Consider the following 21739-nt stretch of genomic DNA (forward strand, 5'->3'; position numbering starts at 1 on the left):
AGGCTCCAGGCCAGAGCTCCCTGGGAAAGGCCTCATGGGGGCTCCTGCTCCCAGAACCCTCACCCAGTCTCCAGGCTTTCAAAGGAATGACTGACAGAACAGGAGCCAAGGATGCAGACCAGCATGGTCACTCACTCCTGTCATCACCCAAGGACAAGGAGACGGGGTGCAAAGCGTTGGGGGGTGGGGAGCTCATGCCCCTTCCCCAGACAGCAAGGAGCGAGGCCCACATCCAGGGAGAGACAGAGGTAGAATCCCCTCTGAACTGTCCTCAACACCCTCACCCTGCTGGTCACCTACTTCACCTTCCTGCCCCCGCCCTAGAGCTCACCTTAAAGGGACCCACTGTCCACCCTTCACGCACTCACCTTTCTCGCTGAGTTGCCTGGGCAGGTGTCTGGACGGCTCTGAGGAGGAGAGCGAACAGGCAGAGTCAGCACAGGCCTGAAACAGCCGTGCCTGGCCCTGGTCCCGTGCTCGCAGCGCCACCAGCCCATCACCAGCTCAAAGTCCACGCCAGTAGGCCCCACATGGCCCTAAGGCCTAGGCCTCTCTCATCCAGCCCTGGGAAACTGTTGTGACCGCCAGCCCCCAGGTGCAGCACTGCCCATCACCCCTGCATTAGCACAGCCACCCAGGGCCCTCAGTTCTGGAGCCATAGCCCCATGCTGCCCTCTTCAAAACCACTAGCCTCTCTTGAAGGCCCTGGCTCCACCTCAAGCCCCACCTTCCCTGCACGGAGCACATCAGCGCCTTAGCTACACCCAATGCCAAGCCCCTTCACAGCACCCTGGCTGGAAAGCAGAGGTCACACCCGACTTCCTACGGCCCTTAGGGCCTGGCGCCTCGAAGCCTCGCTGCCGGATGGGCAGTGTTGCCCGGCTGTACGGGGGCTGACCAGGCTCTGAGGACAGAATACAAAACATATTCATTAGGCTGATGGTGTCACCACCTGGCACCACAGCCTTCCTGGGGACAGACCTGAGACAGAGAGGCAGGGATAAGAGGACATGTCTCAAGAAACTTCTCCCCAGAGCCTTGCCCTTAGCCTATCTGTTCTCGACCAACTGCAGTAAGTGGGAGGCCCGCTAGAAACCTGGAGCCAGAAAGAGAGTCTACAGAGGTCTCCCGGCTGTTCCTGGACAGGAGCGCATACTGAAGAACATTTCTTTTCCACTGAAATGTGCATGGGCACACACACTCTGTCTGCACTCATGCAAGTAGACAAATTGTTTCCATAGCGGAAAATACAAAATGTCTATTCTTTCATTTTAACGCTTGTAGTCAAGAATTTTTAATTAGTGACAAATGATGACAACAGCACCTTACTTATCCATATAGTGTACTTATCTGCCCGTTCCAGCCCACTGGAAGTGGGAAGCAGAAAAGGCCCAAAGGCGGTCAGAGCAGATGGCTGAGAGCAGGCACTAAAGATGCACAGTGGTCCGAGTCCTCCCTCTCAGCGACCTCCTGGCCTGCCTTACACACAGTTCTCACACATTTCAATCAGTTAATTTCTAACGGAAGAGGGAAGAAGAAAGGGCTACTACAGAAAAACACACTATGATTGATGAGAAGGAACACTCTTCAGTGGAAAGATGGACACAACACCTCAGTGCCGGCTGTCTCTCTGGCAACCCGCAGCCCCACCTCCCCCAGAGGCCCCGGGGAATCAGGCTGCTCACACACCACAAAGACACTGCTGCTGCACCGACTCCAGAAAGGGAAAAGTTCAACTGAGTCAGCCTCCTCTACTTTAAAAGGCTCAAGAGTATGAAGCACGTTTTAGAGAGACGTCTATTTCATAACGGTTAAAACTAAAATACGAAAACAAACAATATCCAACTGTTCAGTGTTTATTAAAATCTCAGCCTTGTGGAAACTTGCGCTCTGAAACTGTTTATGTCCTAAGTGCCCTGCTTGCCGCAGGGTGAATGCTGAAGCTGACCGGTGGTATCACCACCACCACCACCACCACCACCACCGTCACTTACTGAACACTTCCACGTGTCAGAAACTTCCAATTCGAAGCCATGGCAAGTTAAGGGGGAATGCTAGAGGGACGGGAGAATTACAGGAGAAAGAAAGGAAAGGGAAACAAGAGGGCCAGAGACTCAGGAAGTAACATCCCAAATTTGAGGTTTCTAACACATGGCACCGTAGAACTTTTGCAACCATGACAAGTTTGCTGAGGAGAAACACCAAACAAAACAAAAACACAAAAACCTTCCAGAGGCCGCCCAGCTCCGTCTTCCAGAAGACCAAAGCCTCCACGTCAACCCACACGGTTGTTCAGGGGACTCGTGGGTCATGCCAATCAAACCCAACTGTGGGCATCCCAGCCAGGACACAGCTCCCATCACTCCTGAATCTTCCTCTCTAGGGGTCTCTGGGACAGTTCTCACCCCAACTCCCACCTTGTGTGCATGTTTGGCAGGTGCCTAGCCAAAGCCAAATCCATCCCTGGGCCCTGGACTGAAGGGGAGGGTAAAAACCAACATAGAAAACACATACACTCATCACCACGAGAGCCGAGAATAAAAGCAAAGTTTTTGCTTTTCAATAGACGATTCATTCTAATATCTCCAAGTACATAGGAGCAAGCCTAGTCATGGAAGGAAACCCGGGAGAGGAAAACAGAACATTTTCCAGAGGCCCAAAGTAAATATTTCCTGTCTGCATTTGGTGCCACTTGAAGTCTAATTCGTTTTCCCAACGACCTGCCTCTGCTCTGTTCCAGAACTGAGCTGAGGACCATCCATGACGTCCAAATATTACTCTGGCTGACTCCCAGTGTTTCCAGTGGCAAAGGAGGGAGGTTTGGATCACAGGGGAGCTAAAAAGGGGTGGCTAGAACAAGTATTCCTTGGGCCTTGGAAAAGGCGGGCTGACCAGCCCTGGATGAGCAGGAAGGGCCCAGAGGTGCCTGGTGGAGGGCAGGATGCTCCTGACACATCCAGACCCTCCCTCCTGGGGAGGTGAGAGCCAGCCCCAAATGCTGCTAAAGGTTCCCCCCACCCCGGCCCCCGGTCACGGGTCCTGTGAAGAGGCCTCACTGCCCACGCAGCCCTGCCTTACCAGACTGCCGGCGCCCCTGGTTCACATGGGCGGACACTTCGTCCTGGGAGGCCTTCTTCAGGCGCTCTGGGCTGTGCCGGTACCGATTGGGGTCTGCACCCAAGAGAGACAATCAGGTTTTGGGGTTACCACTGGCCTTAGTGTGGTCTCTGCCCACTGCCAACAACACCTCTGCTGCTTTGCCCAGCTCCAGGGGCCAGAAGCTTCCAGAACTCCCTCCTCTTCTGTCCTCTTCCACCTGGAAGCACCAGGCAGAGTCCCACCCATCAGCAGCACTGAGCCCCTAATCTTGCAGCTGATCCCCAACCTTGACAAAAGGAGCCTCCCCATCCTCCCTGCTCCCTGGGATGTAGTATCAGGCAAAGCTTCCCCGGGATACAGTCTGACCTAGAGATGTGCACCATTCGGGACAAAGCAGGCAGAAAGGGTGCACTTACAATAGGAATCCATTTCCAAGATGGCTTCTTTGGCCTGGAAGGGAAGGAAACCCACCTAGTTACCACCGTGCTATGTGCTATTTCTCCCTCAGCCCACAAACTCACTCTTGCTACACCGGGACACCTCACGGTGCTGCACTGAGGCCCACGGCATCTGCTGGCCTGACCCCATTGTCCAGGAGAGCCAACATCGGGAAGGTGAGGCCCCATGTACCCCCGGAGCCGGCTCTGAGGGACACTCTCTCTCTATACACGGTTGGGAGTCAGGGGTGGGGACCCCCAGGGAACTCACCTTCTGGGGGATGGTGGTATGGTGATTCTCCAGGATGAGCCTCTTGATGTGGTGAGTCCAGCTCCGTTTCTCCTCCACTGTTCTGGCCTGCGAAGATGCAAGGGAGAGGGAGTCAGGGGTTATCGTGACAGGCCTGAAGCCATCCAGTGTGGGCTGGGGTCCCGCCGGGGAGGGTTAGGTGGGGAGATGGGCAGAAGTGGAAAGAGGGCCTGTGCTGAGGGTTCTGTGAGGTTACCTGGACTCCTCAGCACAAGCCTGAGAGGCACCCACAGTGACCTCTACCTTCCAGAGGGAGACTCTGAGGCTCGCGTGGCTGGGTGGAGGGGGCAGGCTCTGGCCCCGGCCCACGCCCCGGCCGCCCCTCACCTGGATGTTGTACTGCTGCTTGCTGTGCTTGTAGTGGGTGACGGTGAAGCACAGGGATTCTCTGGTGCTTTCGATCAGCATCAGGGAGGAGCACTGGGGCAGAGGGAGAGGGGAGTCAAGCGCCGGGGGAGGGGAGCTGACCTGGGGCCCCAACCCCTCAAGACCGTCTGGGAAGGAGTAATCTCAGAAGAGTGGAGATGCATCCACACCGACGCCAGGCCCAGTGAAGAGGGCACGGAGTGATGCCTGGCCCATTACGAAGGCGGGAAGGAGGCAGAGGAGACGGCAGTGGCCTGGTTACCGGGATGTGACCCTTGTAGACAAAGTGGTCGCCTCGCTTCTTGGTGATGAGCAGCGCTTTGTCAAAGAGGAAGAAGGTCTTCTCATTGCGCACACGGTGCACGCGGAACGTGCCCTCCAGGACGAGCTCCCCATAGGTGGTCAGGTCCGGCCCCTTCCAGTTGATGAGCAGAGACTGAATCTCCTGCAGCAGAGACGCCCCGACCCCCAGGGTCAGGCTGCTCGTGATCCTGCTGGGGACCACACAGGGCCCCAGGAGACACTGCCTATGTCCCCCAGAGACATGCTGCCACAAGGACTGCCCCCCCTCCACCCCGGAGAAGCCCACAGACACCACCCCTCAGCTCGCCCCAGCAGGGCGGTAGCAGCATCTCCCCTTCCCAGCCCCACCCCATCCCTGCCTGCCCCTCCACCTCCCCAGCCCCGGGGCACCTGGAGCCGGACCGCATGCTCGTGCCTCCTCTTCATGTCGTTGATGTACCAGGCCACGCAAGTCATGGTGTCAATGGCATCCTCCACCACCTCGAAGCCATCCTCTTCCTCGTCAAAATGTTTGGCGATCTCCTGTGAGGGAAACAGGGGCTTAGGCAGCCCAGACTCAAGGGCCCTGTCCCTCCCCCAGCCCCCATGTACTTGGGAGGACCCTTGGGTTACCTGGAGTAGCAGGTGGTACTTGAGGATGCGCTGGACCGGCTTCAGGAGGTAGGAGCCCAGGGGCAGCGAGTGCTGCAGCAGCTCCTGACGGTCCCGAAAGAACTTGGCCTGCTGCTTGTCCTGCATGCACTCGGTCAGGGCGGCCACTGAGCTGGGAGAGGGGGAAGGGGCCGTCACCATGGGAAGGCCTTGATGGGGAGGAGGGGTGCTCTGGACTCGCCAAATGGCTCTGCCTCCCCTCTCCACCCCAATTACTCACTTAGGGTAGTTGTTGCAATACTGGGTGTAGATATCAAACTCTTGGCTCTAAGGAAAGACCAAAAATAGTGTTTGTGAGGAGACTCACATTTAACTGTAAACCTGGGTATACTAAAGACATGCTCTTGGCCCCAGAGCACACTCTGCTCCCCTTTCCCCAGGCATCTACAGATCTATCTTTGTGCCGATCTGTGTCAGATATGCCATCCACCCAGCAGCCCCTGGCTCCACCTCACCCTTTCCATTCCAGGCAGGGCACTCGGCACTTCCCCTGGAGAGGGGCCCCCCAGCAAGACGGGATAGGGGCAGGATACCGTCAGCCCTTTCCCCTTCTTACCCTTTCCACAAAGCAGCTGGCCACAGCCACAGGGTCACTATTGCAGCTGTCTAAGTCTCTGAGGAGCTGGCTGGGTGAGAGGAGAGTGGTCATCAGACCGCAGACCACTAGCAGCCTCCACAGCCACCAACAAACCCCTTCCCCAACCTCCTGGTGCCTAGACACAGGGCAGCCCTAGTGTCAGCGAGCCCCACCTGGGGCAGCAACCACAGAAGGTATTCAGCACCACCATAAAGATGGAGGGCAAAGGAGAGCCACGTGCTCTGTAAGCAGGAGAGGGAGAAGGGACACCAGTACCCACCTCAGGAAAGGACACAGCTCCTCTGCAGGCAGAAGGAGTCAAACACACAAGAGCAGATTAAAGGGGGAAGGAGAGGGAACTTGCAAAGGGACCAAGATCCCTGGTCAGAAGGATGCAGGAGATGGGCAGAGACAGGGAGAATCCCAGCACTGCTTGTTCTTAGATGGGGCACTATAGGAAACCCTAGAAATGGTTCCCTCACTGCCTCCCCATCCTGTGCTCCTCTTTGCGCAGGCCCCCTACCCTCTGGCCTAAATCACACCTCTGTCTGCACTCCCAGACTTCTCCAGCTTGCCCAGCAGGAACTCCCTCTCCCCACCTTAAGGGGCCTGGGGTAAGGTTCCTCCTGTCCTATCAACACTGTCTCCTGAAGCTCTGCTTCTCCCAGTCCCTGGAGAGCTGGAGGCCCCTGCAGCACACTCATGTGTGATCTTTACGGAGCTCCTTTGCCCTGAAGCAGCCCCTCACTAGCCTTTCTCAGCCTCCCCCATCATATCTTGCCTGGTTTGCGTGTTCCCCTAATGGGTCAGATCACGTCCAGGGAGCCCCGATTTCCTGCTGAATCAGTGGGAAGGTGGAGAAAAAATGAAGAGATTTGCACATGGGGGACGAAAATGAGAGGGACAAGGGGTCACAAAAGGACAGAGGGAAGAGCATCACGTGCAAGGGTCCAGCAGTCCCCTAGGGGACCCAACACAGATGTGGCCTCAGATGATCTCCCCTGCCGGACAGGAAGCACATTGGCCCCAGGGCACATGGTCCCACAGGCCCTCTCTCCTGCAGGGAGCTAACTACAGCTCTGTACAGGGACAGAACACACTTCCCCACCCTCAGAGATAAGGCCCTGGGCCCCACGTGTCACAGCCCAGGAGACCAGGGACACCCAGGGCTCCTCCCGAGGCCCCGAGATGGGCCTCGCAGGTAGAACACAGTGAACGTGTGTCAGGCCCGCTCCGTACCTGTTCAGTGCGTAGATGTTTTCTATGTTTCCAAAGAGGGCACTGACTTGCTCCGGGTTCAGGAGCCCGGGTGTATCAATGATCTTCAAGAGGTAGTCCTGTGTGGAGAGAGGCATCAGAGCCCAGCCCACCAGGCACGAGCCTGTGTTCCCCTGCCCCCTGCCTCCCCTAGCCACACCTCGTTTCTGTGCTGTATTTTACAGCTGTGACACAATTGCACAGACATCACCTACTGTACTGGGTTGGACAGTTCCCTCCCAAAATTAATATCCAATTGCAACCGCAGAATGTAGATTTAGGGGTGGGCCCTAAATCCAATGACTGATGTCCTTATAAGAGGAAAAGATACAGAGAGACACAGAGACAGCTATGTGAAGGCAGAGGTCGAGATGGGGGTGATGTGTCTACAGGCCAAGGAACACCAAGGATGACTGCCAGCAGCCACCAGAAGCTAGGAGACAGCCCTGGAACGCAATCTCCCTCTGAGCTTCCAGAAGGAACCAACCCTGCCAACTTCTTGATTTTTGACTTTTGGCCTCCTAAACCAGGACAGGATAACTTCTGCATTTTAAGCCATGCAGTCTGTTGTTATTTGCTAGGCAGGCCCAGGAAATGAATACACCTCCCCCAAAGAGGGCAGACAGCTTCCACAGTGCCATCTCCTCCTGTGTGCCTCACAGGACAAAACATCTACGTGGCCTTGCAAAGCCCCACATCTTCGATTTACAGATGAGGAACTTGAGGCTCGGGGGTTAGACAGGTGCCCCAGGCCCCATATGTAGGAAACAACAGAGCAGGAATCTGAGCGCAGGCTGGGTGGGGTCCAGAGTGGTCCAGCCTCCGCTGAGCACAGCAGTACCCATCCCCTGGGCATCTGCGGGGAGTTCTGCTGCCCTGAGCCACTGACAGACCCTAAGTCATATGGCAGCATGAGCAGCCAGCACCTTCCTGAGGCGGGAGCAGTGAGGCCTCTCCACTACTTCAGGGAAGCAGGTCCTGGAGACAAACACATTAGGGAGAACTTTCCTTCCAGGGTGGAAGTAGGTTTATGCACAAGGGCTGGACCACCCAAAGCCAGAGGCCAGCCCCAGCCCCAGAGGAGACAGGCATCCCCCCCAACCTCAGCTCCAAAGTCCCTCAGAGGGCGAGGGGCGAGCCTCACCTCCACGATGCTGCGCAGGTCCTGCACGTATGTGCGCTCCGTCTCCACAATTTCCCGCACCACTCGGCCCAGGTAGCTGAGCTTGTGCACCGACGCCCGGCTGCTGAAGGGGGACAGGGACCCCCTCATGCTCCGCCAGCCACTAGAGGTGTTGCCGTTGGGGGGACACCGGCTACGTGGGGAGCCCCGCTCATTCTCGGCGGAAGCCTCGGAGCCGCTGGGCTCTTCCATGGCCCCGTGGCTGTCACGGGAGGAGCCTGACGAGGAGGTGGTGGAGGTCAGGCTCACTGGCCGCTCCTGGTCTTGGTGGAGGGAGGCAGAGACAGGCATCCTGGCATCGCTGCCTGGCAGGGGCGCTCCGGGAAGGTTCTGGGGGAGACAGATAAAGGGTCAAATCTGGAGAATCCTTGCAGAAACAAAGTAAACAGGTGGTTGCCAGGGGCTGGGGGAGGAGGGACTGGGAAGTTACCGTTAAATGGATACAGAGTTTCAGTTTTGCAAGAGGAAAGTTCTGTGGATAGATGGTGGCAATGGATGCACACAATGTGAATTACTTAATACCACTGCACGCTGAAAAATGATTAAAATGTAAATTTTATGTGTACTTTATCACAATTTTAAAAGCAACATCTCTGAATCTCAAGGAAGTCCCTTTCCTCAAGACTGTGAACATCTTCCAGGATGACCAAGTGACATTCCTGCCTGACTCCAACAGCTCCACCTCCATCCTTCCCAGGACGGAGGAAAGCTGGACCACATCCAGGAACAATAAAGGGCTCAGAAACCTGAGGCCCCGGAAAAGCGGAGTACATCCCTGCCAGAGCAGGAGTCAGGGTGCTTTCTGATGGAATCTGAAGCCCAGTCCCTCTGCACCCCAAAAGTACTGAGCCTCTCAGAGCCTCAGCTCCTCACCATCTACCTACCCCAGGGGTGTGCCCCTGCAGGATGCAGTGACCTGCTACATGTACAGCTCTGAGCATGGTGCCCGGCACAGGGCAACAGCCCCATGAACATTCAAAATAGTGATGATAATGGTAGTTGTCAAAAAGCACTTCCCATCTCTCAAGGGGCTTGCTTGCTCTTAAGGATCTAAGACAACACACATGCTAGAGGGTAAAATTCTCCTCAGGAATGCAGAATTTCTAGGGCACCAGTGGCTTCACCATGAACCTGAAACCTTCCAGATACTGATGAGGAAGGCCAAAGAGATGGTACAGCTAAGCCCACATTACCCCTGCCCCCAGGACCTGGTACAGGCCCCTGACTCACCTGGGCTCCAAAGGCACAGGAAATTCCCCAGGGCTGAGCCACAGGTGAGTCTCCCTGAGCTCCCCTCAGCACAGCTAGGTCAGGGCAGCACAGCAAACAGGAAACTGCCCCCAGGTAAGGCAAACACAGCCTCAGGTGGACTTTATTCCCTGATCAGATGGTGCAGCTCACAGGTAGGCCAGCCCGGAGCAGCAAGTCGGGGGTAGGCGGGTGGCTGTGGCCTTTGGGAAGGTCAGGGACACTATACCCCCACCTCAGAGGACCAGAGCTCACCAACACCATTTTCCAGAATGTTCATTTGATTGCTATTTCCACAGGAAAAATGTTCCAGAGCATCCCTCTGACCTCCACTGACCCAAAGCCTTCTGCCCCTAGTTCTAGGGCTCAGAAGCTGCTAGACCACAGGCCAGAGTTATGAGGAGAAGGATCTGGAAGGTGCCATCACTCTGGTAGCCTTGAATTTGCTCCCTGGTTTTCTGTGCCTCTGCCCCAACCTGGAAACAGTGTCCCTACCTGTGCCAGCATCCCTGAGGTCTGGCTTTTGCAAATTTTCTCTCTGCCATTACTTCCTCCCTATCCACCACCTGCCATATGGCCCCCCAACCTGTGTCACCTGTACCAACCCTCAGGTCTCAGAAACCAAACCTGGAGGTCCCTTCTATGTACTCGTACAGCACCCCAAGGTCACCCCCGCTGTCGCACTCACTGTGGAGACCCCCTGCCCTAGGCTGTAAATGACCTGAGGGCAGGGGCCTTAAAGGATATCTGGCAAATGGATAATGATGGTGGACACACCCATGCTACCAACGAGCTAAAGTCAGGAGCATGGAACCAGTTTGCCATCCACGCTAGCCCACAAGGACCCCCTCAAGCACAGCACTCTCTTACTGCGCATCTCAGCTGGGGGAGGGGGTCCCTTCCCAGGTGCTCCACATGAGCCTTTCATTTTGCATATGAGGACGCAGTGGCAGCAAGGAAGCCAGTCCTACGTTCTCCCTCCCTCCAGGTACAATGAAAGGATTAATTAACAGGATCATCTTGGTGAAACTGAGCATCTCAGAGGAGAGCCCCTTGGGAAATGCATCATTGCTGCTTTTTCCTCCATCCTCAAAAGAGCCCTTAAGATTAACCAGCTAGTCATTTCTACCCATTGGCGTATCATTTCAACACAAAGAAAGACAAAGACCCAAGCTCGGCCCCAGCCCTGTGGGACTCGTGTCCTTCAAAGCTTGTGCACAGTCAGGCACACACCACCCCCTCCACCCTCCAGCCCCCCATGCCTGTCAATCCCAGCCGGAACAATGGGGCAGGGACTTACTGCCCAAGACCTTTTCCAGATGAAACCTGGGGTCAGTCAGCCCCTATGGGGACGCTAAATGGAAAAGGTCCAAGTTCCTAATGGATTTCACAGCTGGCCAGGTCACAGCCTTAAAGTGAAGGATTAGTCACAGCCCCCTATCCCTACCCCCCACACACTCTCAGGGAGATTTATCGCTAAAGGGTACCTGCTCAGGGTCACTCTTTAGAGACCCCACTGCCATAGGGTGGCAACATAAGTTCACTTCGAGCTGAGGAACTAAAACATCTTTTCTACGTTTCTCTAGCTGCCCATAAACCACCTGCCTGCAGACCAAGCTCATATTTTCAAAGTAGTGCCCAGTCCCAAATCCTCCTGGGGTTAAAACAAAGCATAATAGCCAACAGCTAAAATGTTCTGTAGACATAACAACTCTATGATGTCAGTACTATTATCCCCATTTCACAGATGCAGAAACTGAGGCCACAGGAGTCTACATGTCACAACATGTAGAGCCTCGATGTGAACACAGGCACTCAGGCTTCGGCATTCATGCTCCCTGCCGGGTGCCTCCTTGATGCATTTCACACCAGCTAAAACCGTGGACAGAAGATTAGTCACAGCCCTGGATGCCATGGCTTTGCCTCAGCATAAGCCATGGGGGACATCTGAAGACTTGAAAGATCAGGTCTTCTGACATCTCACTTACCCCACAAAGGCCAATGGAGTTGCGTAAAAGGCTGAGAGTTAAGATTCCTTAGAGCTATTTCTTGATCTCCTACCATGTGACCTTTGGCCATTTACCCTTTCTTTGGAAAAACATAGTAAAATACAGATTCCACGTGAAAGGACTGCAGGTCACGGAGAAGGGAAGAAGCATGAGGCTGCCAGGATTAGACTAATTCTTCAGATGATGAGAGAAGCCCTGCAGTGACTAGGAGACCTAGGATCACAAGACTTTCTCTCCTCGGCAGGAGGACTCACTGGAAGAGAACACAGAGTCCCTGAAAGGGAAGAATAAAACAAATCGGGCAGTGAGAGCAGACAAGGCAGAGTCCAAGTGGGACTGGTAGCAGACACCATTAGACAGTGACAGAAAAAAAACACCACACTCAGTGTGAGTGCACTCTGGTCCTAAAAGCCCCATCCCAGCCACTGCTGTGTGTATAGTTCAGATTCCCCACAGAGACATCGGAAGCACCAGCCCACGTGCCCCTGGGCAGAGGCAACCTTTCCTTCCTCTCCACAGAGCATCATTTCATATTGTAAGATTCACTCCAAAGTGAAGATTAAAACTCAGGTCTTCAAACTCATCTTGGACAACATTGTGTGGGCAAAGTGGGAGCCTAGAGAAGGAGGAGACAGCAGCCAAACCCTCAAGCCAGGTGCTAAAGCCCACCCCATTCTGCCACACCCAGTTCCGGTTCCCTTAAGTATTCCTCTGCAGTGACCTCTTCCATCTTTCAAAGTGAATCAATCCAGTCAATCATCAATCAGTGAGTAAGTCAGTCTTCTAGAAAACTGTATCTCCCATACCTGGGAAGCCCTCTTTGATAGGGTCCCCTAAGACCTTTCCGATGAGCACAAGAAGCTGCTCAGACACACACCTTTATGAGTCCAGGGGGCAGGAGACGAAAGGAGATTGGTTTTCTTTTCTTTTCTTTTTTTCGTTTTAAGCTTTCTCTAAATTTAAACTTAATCCACACCCTTCCTCCAGTCTCACACCTCTCCAGGTTATGGGCCCCTCCTCCCGGGGACCTTCCTTGAACATCCTCCGGCAGGGAGGCAGGCTGCTGCAGGCCCCTCGGATGCCCAGCACAGCTGACTGGGGCCAAGTCTCACATCCTCTTCTCCTCACTACACCTCAGCACTATGTCCCCAACCTGACTGTACTCTTGCCTCTGACTGAAAAAAAAAACAAACTACCCAACACCCACCACAGCCTCCATGTTCTGTCCTCGGGGCTCTTGTCACCGAGAGAGTAGGACGCTGCTCCCACCCCACCCCCAAGTTCAGAAAAAACGGTCCACATGGGGCACCGACCTGGAGCCTTCTGGAGAACCTCTGCTTCTCTGGTCCTGAGGAATCCCCAGGACTCGGCCACGTTCCCTCCCAGCCTTCCCTCCAGGGTCAGTGGGCTGAGAAGGCAGGAGAGGGGCTGGAGGCACTTGCTGGTTAACCGCGTGCGGGCCAGCGCTCTGGAGACGCCCCGGAAAGCATTTAGGTTCCGAGAGGCTGGGACCGGGGCGGAGGCGGCTGACGTCATCCCTTCACCTGCCTCCCTCGCCCCACCCCCGAGAGGCGGAAAGACCCGCCACACCTGCCCTGGAGGCGGGCAGGAACGGCGCCTGAGGGCTCCCCAAAGGCAACCGCTCCAAAGTCCGGTGGCCCCAGGGAGGGAAGGGGAGGAATTCACCAGACCAAGTCTCCCCTCCAGGCGGTAGGCTGCCCGGCCCTCCTTCCCCGCCTTCTCTCACCACAGAACTACCAACATCTGCGACCAATTCCAAAGGCTCTCCTTTGACTTTCCCCAGAGCAGCCCCCCAGCTGCACCTATCTGCTCAGAGAGGGTACCAGGAGGAAGCAACAGAGAAAAAAGACACAGCTTTTCCAGACAAACAGGGAGAGAGCAACGGGAGCTTCCACAGGGATCTCAACCTGAGACCCTGAGCCCGCCCAGCTGTGCCCTCCAGCCCCCAGCCAGCCGCGGCCCAACGCTGTCCCCACAGAAGCCAGGCTCTGGCAGTCTGATCCTACTGCTCCCTTGGCCAGCAGAGGGTGGGCAGAGCTGGTGAGGTCAAACCAGCGGAGGACACCTCTCACCACACCCTAGAGGCTTTCCTGAGGACAGAGAGGATCCCTGAGAGGGTCTGGCTCTTTGCCCCTCTCCCTCTGACCCTCCGGGCCCTCCCTGGAGACTCAGGGGCCCTCAGCACCCTAAAAGAGGCCAAGGGAAGGCTCCCCAGGGAGTGACTGTGTTCAGTGTGAGCAACGTGACTGTCACAGAGGCTGTGCAAACAGTGTAACCAGGGTTTCTGGGCCACCCAGACCCAGGCCAGCTGGCTCAAATTCATTTTCCCTCATGAATTCATTTTCCTTTGTGAATTCGTGTTCCCACCACCCAAGAATAGCAGGGGGCCACCAAGTGTGGCTGAGTCAGCAGCCAAGAAGGAAAAATTATGGTTGCCAATGGAGCCCTTCTACCTAAATTCTAGAAGTCTGGGCCTACAGACGGAAGTCCAGAAAACTCCCTCAGCCTGGCCTGGGAAGGGAAGGAAAGCCCCTGGCTTCTCATTTCAAGGGGAGGGCAGCTCACCCACACCTCACTGTCCCGGCCACCCCACAACCCCAATATTTGCTCTTGTTGCTTCTCAAAGCTGGAATGTGTCCCAGACCGTCCCTCCCTATCCCTAAAAGAATTTGGTCAAATCATCTCCCTCAGAAAGGCCTCCTCAGCCACTTCCAACCCATCCTACACACACACACACACACACACACACACACACACACACACACACACACACACACACACACACACACACAAAGCTATAGCCTGAATAATGCCCCCACTCTCCCCCAAAACGTCCACATCCTAATCCCTGGATACAAGGAACCTATGCATGTTACCTTACATGGCAAAAGAGACTGCGGATGTGATCAAGTTAAGGATCTTGAGATGGGGAGATTATCCTAGATTGTGTGGGTGGGTCCCATGTAATCACAAGGGTCCTTATAAGAGGGAGGCAGCAGGAGTCAGGAGTTGATGTGACAGCAAAAGCAGAGGACAGAGTAAGAGATTGGCAGATGCTAGGCTGCTGGCTTTGCAGATGGAGGAAAGGGACCACAAGTCAAAGGATCTAGGCAGCCTCAGGAAGCTGGAAAGGACAAGAAAACAAATTTTCTTCTGGAGCCTCAAGAAAGAACACAGCCCTGCAGGCCCAGAATGGCGTCTGACCTCCAAAACTGTAAGATAATGAATGTATGTTGTTTTAAGCCACTAAGTTTGCCGAGTTTGTTACAGCAGCCTGACGTGGGACACTAACACACACACACACACACACACACACACACACACACACACACACACACACACACACACACTTCTTTGGGCCCTAATAACCCTGAGTATCGTTTAAAGCCCTGGTCCTTGGGGTTCATATGTGTAAACTTTTCTTCCAGACTAGATAGTAAAACCTGGTGGGTTGGGCCTTCTTTCCCATACCTTTCTTTTGCCCCTAGAAGGCAATGCATACACTAGGTGCTCAATAACTTCCTTCAGGATTGTGTCTAGAGCACCTCACCACTCCCACAGTCAGGCGAAAGATAAACAGTGTTCAAAATCAAGACCTGAGCCAGTTCCTCCTAGACTAGTGAGTTTCCACATTAGTCACTGCCAGCAAGTTTCCAGTCCACCAAGAGGCACCCAGGAGCAGTGCCTGCTCATTCACCCCAGCAGTCCCGTCCTACTTGGCCCCAGACAAGGGACTGAGGCATGGGCATAGCTGCCCTGTCATGCCACATATTAAGTGAGCAGCCACAAAATGGAAAGTAGCCAAGGGACCACTTTGTAGTTTGGAGAAGGGATCATAATAAGATCATCCTACAAATACCCCAGGAAAAGCACTCCACCAGGAGGTTTCACAGAAACACATACTGAAGGCAAATGAGAGCAATTACTGTTGATTAGAAATTGCTATTGCTCACAGCCTGGGTAGGTCAGCTTGCTCCAAGCACAAACTGTCACTAAGAAGGAAAATGGCACAATGTCCCCAGAAGATGGAGGAGCTAAAGACCGTGCTAGAAATCACAGATACATCCAATGCTCCCAGAGGCCCACATCCCTCATCTCTTGGTCAAAAAGGCTCACAGAACTACCCCTTGTTATCAGCAAAATTCAGGGACCCAGCCCTACAAATTAGCCATTATGTTGCCCCCTACACCCTACACCCGCTATAGGGGCTGCCAGTACAAGGCTTTGAGGCTGGAGTGGGGGTGGGGAGGAAACAGGAACCACACCTTCAAGAGTTGTAACACATACTATTGCATCAGGTTCAAAGGCATCAGAGAATCTCTGCGGAAAGCAAGTGGGAATAGACGGCCCATCAGGTCCCTCCGAGTTCGCAGCAGAGGAGAGAGCGAGCAAGCCTGTGTGTGCATAGGGGTCCACAGAGCAGAGGTTAAATGCACTAAATGGATTCCCAAGCTTCAGAGTAAGGTAGACATGGTTTGAACCCCAGCTCTTCCACTTTACTGACTGTGTGTGGCCTTGGGCAAGTCCCTTGAGCAGACCACACTTCAAGTTCCTCATCTGTAGAATGAGCACAGTGACAGTACCAACTTCACTGGTCTCCAAGATTGAGACGATACAAGTAGAGCAGTGTGCACAACATCTGGCACACAGTAGGCCCGCCATAAATGGCAGCAACGCTGAGGACGGACGAATAGAGTTTGTTCCACAAGCACCAGGGCAAGAGGTTCTTCCAATGTATGTCTAAAAAAATCTACCCACATCTCAAATTAATAATAAAGATACAGGCTAAACTTGGTGAATCAGCATGACCTAACCTTCCCGTTCCCCACTCTACCCCGACCCTGCCAATCAGCCATCATCTAGGATCCCAACATGGATTCGGACCAGGATCTCATTAGGGCAAATATAAAGCAATTCAGCTGGAAAGGGAAAACAGTCTGATATCCATGCCCCACAGAAGGTCAAACCAGAAGATTAAGAAGAAATGAGTCAGAGTCCTTTGCTGTAGCAGGCAGGGCACATTCCTCAGGGTTCCACAGGGAGAGACGGCATGTGCGGCTAGGAGCTGGAGAGGAACACAGACATGGGGACAACAGGCCTGAGCAGGAACAGAATTTAAGGCAACATGAGGTTGCAAAGCACAAAGAAGTGATCAGCATAAACCATCCTTGACACTAGTCCTTCGGTTTTAAAGAAAAAAACAAAATCCAGCTCCAGAGTGGACACGTGGAAGAGTCAGGACAGAAGACAAAGATGCAAGGTACTGCGAAAAGCCCTGGTGTTCACCCATTTTCTAAGTCACAGGGAATCTCAAAGAGGGGAAAGCAGCAGAATGTGTACGAACAGCCGCGGGATTCCAGCCAGCACAGTTCAAAAGCAGCACTAGTTCTGCTCCTAACCAGCTGGACGATAAGGAGCAGGGCAGTGAGCAATCGGCATCACAGGGTCTACCCTCTCATTTAGGGATAACACTCCCAAGTCATGAGCTGCAGAATTCACTGGACAAGTATATTCAAGCACCCACTTTGCACAAAGACCTTGTGGCAGCCTTGTGGGTGATACAAAGATGAATCACACAGAGTCCAATCACACAGAGCCCGCTCCCGAGAGCTGACATTCTAGCAGGAGAAACGAGCGCATCAGTAACAAAAGGAAATAGAGGGTGGTGCAGAGCAGTACAGGAGGTCAATGCTTCTGAGCATGATGCCAGGCCCTGGGGATACTGAAAGAAATAAGACATTGTCCCTGTCTTTGAGGAACCAAATTCTAGAAGGAAAAATAGCCATATCAACAGATTAGCCACAAAGCAGTGCCTTGAGAGCTGGTACAGAAGTACCATAAACACGTAAACTCTGCAGACAGAAGGAGTAGTAAGTGCCACCTGGGGGACTGGAGCAGATTTAAAGGAGGTGACATTTGAGCTGAGTCTTGCAGGAAGAGTCAGCTTCTGCCAGGTGAAGAAGAGCTCTCAGGGCATCTGGTGCAAAGGCAGCAGCATGGATGGAAAGTTGAATCCCAAAAGGACCTGGAAAGGGCTCCCTCACCAGGCATGGAGGAACCACCATCAGGACTCTGGGAGACAAGGTGCGAGAATGTTCCCTAAAAAGGTACAGACTGCCAGGTGGGGCTATGGCCGCAGGGGTCCACGTAGCCAGTGCTCAAGAAGAATCCAGCAGCCCAAGTAGGTGCGGACTGTTTACAGTGAGCTTCAAGGAGGAAAAAGAGAGAGACAGGGAGCATGTGTGAGAAAGAAGAATGACACCTATCCCAACCCCTGCGGAGGGGGAAGAAACGAGGCCCTGAATAAATGTGAACACGTAAAACTACAATAAATGAAATGCTCCCAAAAGCAGGAGGACTCCAAGTCTAGAAACTGAGATACCAGGGCTTAACCGAAGGGTATCTCCCACTGGGATTCCAGATCACCAGCTCCCAGCTGGGCTAGGGGAGTGGTCGGTGTATATCTTACCACCTGAGAATTTTTCCTTCCCAAATTCTCACTTTCCTTTCCCAAGAAAATTAGAATTAGGGGCAAGGCTGCCAGCAGGGCAGCTCCCCCAAACGCACCTTGGTCTCCAATTCCAAGTAAGAGCACCCAGACCCAGAAGTGTGTAGATGTGAGCAGTTCCCCTTGTATAAACTGCTGCCATCAGTCAAGCACCCTGGCCCTCCCTCAGTCATGACAGCAAGAAGTGCTCCAACCAACACCCACTCCTTGCCCTGGACACTGACCTTGGGCCTGGCACCTGACCCACAGAAGTTAGGAAACTGATTTTCCAAGGCAGAGCTTATAGACTCACGCAACGTCAATTCTCAAAGGCAGCCGGCCCTTCAGAGAGCAGGGCCTCCCACACTACCCTACCCTGCCCAGATCCCTATTTCACAGAGCCTATGAGGGCCCCTCTCCACCCTCCACCCCGTCCCTGCCTTCTCTTCTAAGCAGCCTCAACCAGGGAGGCCCAGAGAAACTCATCCAACCAGTTCCCAGGTGGGAGGAGAGCAGCTTTCTGCCTCAGCTGAGAAGTTACACAGACTAGACTTGGGGGGGGTTGTGCAGCTGTCACCAAACCCAAAATTCTGGGGGTGAGGGGCCACACATGGCATGGAATGGCATGGCCCAGGCAGCAGAGTCCTGCTCCTGGAAAAGCAAGGTCTTGGTTCAGGACTGAAGGTCAAGCCAAGGCAGGGCAGCAATCTGCCCCGTGGCCTCCCTGTAGCCCAGAGCTCTGGAGGTGGTGGCCACTGCCCCTGCCTGGTGATGTCCATCAAGGGTGAGACAGGGTTGGGGAGAGCTTCCTTTCACCTGTTCAACCTCCATGCCTTGATTTTATTCAAAATAACCACCCTCTGTGGATTCTGGGAAAAGGAAACTTCAGGAAGAAGGGGGAGATTAACCCTGCTTCTCCCAGTGTGTGAATGTGTGCTGGGTCCCTCTGGGAGCGACCTCCTCTAACCACCCAACTCCGAATCTCAGAGATCAGGAGACCCTCCGAAACCCCCTCACAGAACCACTGCAGTAGCTTCAAAGGGAACACAGGACTGATTATCTTGCTCTTACCCGGCCATGACGGACAAATCAACTGGAAGAAGCCAGGGCAAGTTAAAAAAAGGAAAGAAAAAAAGGACCAACTTGCCTACATCTGCACCTGTGAGGCTTTCAGTTTCTGAAGCCCCAAGGGAGAAATTCACCTTTTGCCCCAAAGCCTGTGGCTGGCCGGGTTTCACAGGAGAGTTTGGCAAGACTTGGGGCCCGGAGCTGGGATGTTCCTGGTTCCCTACTCACACCCCCTGGCCTGGCCCAGCTGGGTACCTACCACTTTCCTCAAAAGGGCTCCCATCCGAGCACCAAGAGGGAGGCCTGGGGCCGGGGAGCTGCATTCTCCCCAGCCAAGCACCGGCAGCTGAGCAGTTAACAGGCTCTGGGCAAGCACAGAGCTGCCACCAACAGCCTCGGGAATTAAAGCGCCCGCCGCCTCCTGCAAAACCTCTTCAATAAACGGTCCTATTCAGAATCAGTTCCGCGTGTGGGTCATACTTTCTGCATTTCTTTCATTCCTGATTCCTGGGGGGGCCCTAACAGAGGAAATGCAGCTTCCCACCCCAACTTGGCAGGTCCCCTCTGGGTGAGGACTGAGGCCACAGCCAGGCAGGTGAGGGCCACCAGCAGCTGAAGACATGCAAATATCCCCAGCAAGTAAAGTCAGGGGACACTAACTGCTGGGAAATCAAATACTGAAGACACTTGAACAAAGCCAGATCATTCACCAACACAACAATAACCCATTTATGCAGCTCCTCCCCCACCCCAGGCCCTCAAAGCCTAAGGATATTAACCCTTCCAACAGCCAGAGGCAGGGCAGGGGAGGGGGGCATCAGGTATGATTAGCCCCATTTTACAGATCAAGAAACTAAGGCACGAGTGGCTCCCCAAGATGCCAGGTTGGGATAATATCAACCAGCATTTTATTAGGGTATACCAGGCCTGTGCTCATAAAATCTCCCTACCACAATCGTATGAGGCAGAGCTGTTTACTCTCTCACCCAGGGCCGTGCAGCAAGGTAAGTGGGGAAGCCAGGGTTTGTTGGAATCCATGCTTCCGGTGCTCACCATCATTCCTCAAGCCCCAACCCTATCATCAAGGTGTTGAGATAGAGCCAAGACAGATGGAAAGGGGTTATCCGTAGCCCACCTCTTGGGAACACCTGCAGGCACTTTTTGCCCTTTTACTAGTAACGCTATGCTCAGAACAGGTTCCTAGAGCATGGCGCAACCTCAGAAGGAGGCCAAAATGGAGGCACCTGGGAACTCCTAACTCACCTGGAGACGCCTCCAGAACCTCCTTCTGTGATGGCAGATAACCCAGGGGCCAGCGCACAGGCTGCCTTCTCTACCACAAGCTCTCACAGTAGGGGCGCTAATCTACACAGCTGGCTCAGTGAGTGGGCAAGCATCCTAACCTGTTTTCTGTGAGTGCCATCTTAACTCATTGACAGCCTTCTAAAGGTAAGGACCAGACCTTCCGGGGGTTTGTGCCTTTTTCCCCACCAGGACTTCTGGCACTCAAATCCCTACTACTGATTTTGGCAGCTGTGGAACTCTGGCCAGAAGGCTGAAGCACACAGGATGGATGGCATTTTCTGGGCTCTTACAACGGGAGAAAAAGACATCTCCAGTGAAGGCCCAGAAAAAGGTTTCGGAATAGAGAGCCAAGTGTACACCTCGACTCTGCTGCCTGCTCAGACCCAGCCCAGCTGAAAGCTGAGACGATTTCCTGTCAGAAAACAGGACTACTCAGACTTACTCATTTATGGACAGCACAAACCATATGGCAGGTGCTGAGGACATGGCGTGAATATGACAAATCCTCGCTATCATGGAGCTTACACTCCAGTTCGAAAGAAGGTAACAAAAGGTGGACAAATAGTTAATATGTTTCTGGATAGCGATAAGTGTTATGAAGAAGACAAAGTAGAGGAAAGACAGCATGACTGGGAGGTTGAGACTGGTAGGTCGAGAGGCCTGGGAAGGCTCTGAAAAGGTGACTGACTCTTGGACAGAGAGACCTGTATGACAAGAAGCAGCCAAATGTGCAAAACTCCTCTGCCAATCTTTTCCTCTACCCGACCTCAGCCTCCCACCCACACATTTGCTGTCCTAGACTTCATCATCACAGTAAGTGCAGACTACCGAAATATCTTGCTTTTTAAGCATCCCACTCTTTACAACCAAAGAGGAGCTCAGTATAAAAATTACAAGCCACACAATACAACAAACAATGACAAGCAAGACAGAGGATGGAACAAATTGGTACTCCAAAAGCAAGAAACACAAGAAAAATCCGAAAAAGACTTTGAAAAAAGTACTCAACGGAAATAAAATACAGTCAATCTTTGAAAACCATGGGGGTTGGGGCACCGACCCCACACGCAGTAAACAATCCATATATAACTTCACAGTCACCCCTCTGTATTGGTGGTTCTGCATCCATGGATTCAGACTGTGTAGTACTACAGTACATATTTTATTGAAAAAAATCTGTGTATAAGTGGACTCACACAGTTGAAACCCAGATTTTTCAAAGGTTAACTGTATATAATATTGACATTTCGAATCCAATAGGTATGTTCAATAGGAAATTAAACACAGCTAAAGAATTAGTGAAATGGAAAAAAACTGAGGAAATCATCCTGAAGTCAGTATAAAGAGTAAGATAGAAAATATGAACATAGAGTTTCATAGGAAGAAAAAGGAAAGAATAAGGGAGAGGCAATTTTCAA

General features: G+C 53.3%; 1 protein-coding gene across 10 annotated transcripts in view; it reads right to left on the bottom strand.

Annotated features, from left to right (window-relative positions):
* Positions 1-21739, bottom strand: part of PLEKHG3 (pleckstrin homology and RhoGEF domain containing G3) — a 39616-nt gene that overhangs the window by 6153 nt on the left and 11724 nt on the right. For 3 of the 10 annotated variants that reach the window (XM_074365385.1, XM_074365388.1, XM_074365383.1), the window contains 13 exons: positions 8145-8513; positions 6983-7080; positions 5723-5792; positions 5387-5433; positions 5128-5278; positions 4906-5037; positions 4475-4657; positions 4174-4266; positions 3808-3894; positions 3516-3549; positions 3079-3171; positions 815-904; positions 369-407 (listed from right to left, as the gene is read on the bottom strand). In XM_074365385.1, the coding sequence (XP_074221486.1) occupies positions 369-407; positions 815-904; positions 3079-3171; positions 3516-3549; positions 3808-3894; positions 4174-4266; positions 4475-4657; positions 4906-5037; positions 5128-5278; positions 5387-5433; positions 5723-5792; positions 6983-7080; positions 8145-8474 (1447 nt within the window). In that variant the 5' untranslated portion in view covers positions 8475-8513. Of the gene's footprint in view, positions 1-368; positions 408-814; positions 905-3078; positions 3172-3515; positions 3550-3807; positions 3895-4173; positions 4267-4474; positions 4658-4905; positions 5038-5127; positions 5279-5386; positions 5434-5722; positions 5793-6982; positions 7081-8144; positions 8514-12753; positions 13191-19275; positions 19388-21739 lie in introns of those variants that run through there. The other 7 variants (XM_074365382.1, XM_074365386.1, XM_074365389.1 and 4 more) reach the window with 7 other exon arrangements.

Source organism: Camelus bactrianus, chromosome 6, assembly GCF_048773025.1.
Source record: "Camelus bactrianus isolate YW-2024 breed Bactrian camel chromosome 6, ASM4877302v1, whole genome shotgun sequence".
Taxonomy (NCBI): domain Eukaryota; kingdom Metazoa; phylum Chordata; class Mammalia; order Artiodactyla; family Camelidae; genus Camelus; species Camelus bactrianus.